This window comes from Lipotes vexillifer, unplaced genomic scaffold, assembly GCF_000442215.2.
Source record: "Lipotes vexillifer unplaced genomic scaffold, Lipotes_vexillifer_v1.1 scaffold2106, whole genome shotgun sequence".
In the NCBI taxonomy this organism is placed as follows: domain Eukaryota; kingdom Metazoa; phylum Chordata; class Mammalia; order Artiodactyla; family Lipotidae; genus Lipotes; species Lipotes vexillifer.
This window is the reverse complement of record NW_006775310.1, coordinates 561,992-563,504: the sequence shown is the minus strand read 5'-3', so window position 1 is coordinate 563,504 and position 1,513 is coordinate 561,992. Positions and strand designations below refer to the sequence as shown.

At 45.3% G+C, this 1,513-nt stretch overlaps 1 protein-coding gene across 1 annotated transcript in view; it reads left to right on the top strand.

Annotated features, from left to right (window-relative positions):
* BRCA1 (BRCA1 DNA repair associated) overlaps positions 1-1,235 on the top strand; it is a 61,413-nt gene extending 60,178 nt beyond the window's left edge. The window contains exons 20-21 of the mRNA XM_007449887.1: positions 164-224; positions 1,090-1,235. Coding sequence (XP_007449949.1) covers positions 164-224; positions 1,090-1,235 — 207 coding nt within the window. The remainder of the gene's footprint in view (positions 1-163; positions 225-1,089) is intronic.
* Positions 1,236-1,513: the final 278 nt, after the last annotated feature.

The window sequence follows — 1,513 nt, the reverse complement described above, 5'->3', positions numbered from 1 at the left end:
TCTTTCCCTCTGACCCTTCCTTTTTGACATGTGCCCTTCCCCCTCCTTTGTGTGGTTGCCCCCAGAGTAGTCTGCTTCAGCAAGCTATCAAGAAATGGTGAAGTGACTGTCACAAAAGTCCTGCTCTGATACCCTCAATGCTGTTTCCTTTCTGGGGGTACAGGGTACTCAACCAATTGTGGTCGTGCAGCCGGATGCCTGGACAGAGGGCGGTGGCTTCCATGGTGAGTCTTGCTGTAAGCCTTCATCCAGAGGAGTATGGGGTAGAGGGCCCAGGTTAAGTGTGCAGATTACTGTGATGATTTTAGGTCTAAATGTCCTGTTTAGATCAACTGGAGTGGATGGTGCACCTGTGTGGGGCTCCGGAAGGCCATAGGCATGTACCTGCGTCATATGGGGTGGGAAGAGTTTGATTCAACACAGGTCACCCAGTGCTTGATTAACATAGTTCTCAGCACATTCTAGGTGCTCAGTAAATATTTGTTGAATGAACGAATGAATGGCTAAAATGTCCTTTTAAAACTTTGTTGTTGTTTGTTTGTTTTGCATTATAAAAGTAGTGCATGAACTGTTTCCACGGGGGGTGGTGTGTGCTTAAATATGAAAATTCATCACATAAAATATAAATGAGCACAAACACAGCAAAATAATCCCAGCAATCCCACCACTTGGAGATGATCACCAGAAAATTCTTCTAAGCCTGGGTGTATATGTATGTACACACATATATTTTATACAAATGTGATCATGCTCATCATACTGTTTTGCTTTTTCACTTAAGATATGGCAAACGTGTTTCCACGTCATTAAATTGCAGTGCTGTTTTGCTCTCTCTGGTGACTTTTCCTTTAACAGATTGGAGCTCATGTTAATAAAGTTGCCAGAGGCTGTAGGCTTTCACCAGCAGTCAGTCCTCAGACTTTTGAGTAAAGTTCTATGTCCTGAAGCACTGCTGAAGATCAGTGATATTCCTCCTGCCTAAGTCACTCTAAGAACTCATCCAACCAGTTGCCCCAAGTAGATTGACTGAAGTCTGGTCTGGGGAGATGTGAATTGACACTAATCTCTGCTTGTGTCCTCTGTCCCCAGTCATCGGGCAGATGTGTGAAGCACCTGTGGTGACCCGAGAGTGGGTATTGGACAGCGTAGCCCTCTACCAGTGCCAGGAGCTGGACGCCTACCTGATACCCCAGGTCCCCCAAGCTGCTGCTGATTCCAGCCAGCCATGTATATAGGGGATAGGGCCCATCTCTGCAGGACCTCAAGAATGAGCTTAAGAAATGACCTTTTTCCAGGCCCAGGGAAAGGCCTTTTCAGTCCTTCCACAGCCCCGATTCCTAAATATTTTATGTACATCAGCCTGAAAAGAACTTCTGGCTCTGCAAGGGTCCCTTAAAGATTTTCTGCTTCAAGTCTCCCTTTGAAATCTGCCATGAGCACAAAATTGTGGTAACTTTTCACCTGAAAAGAATTTAAAACTATTTAAACCCCACCAATTGAGCAAGATGCTGGT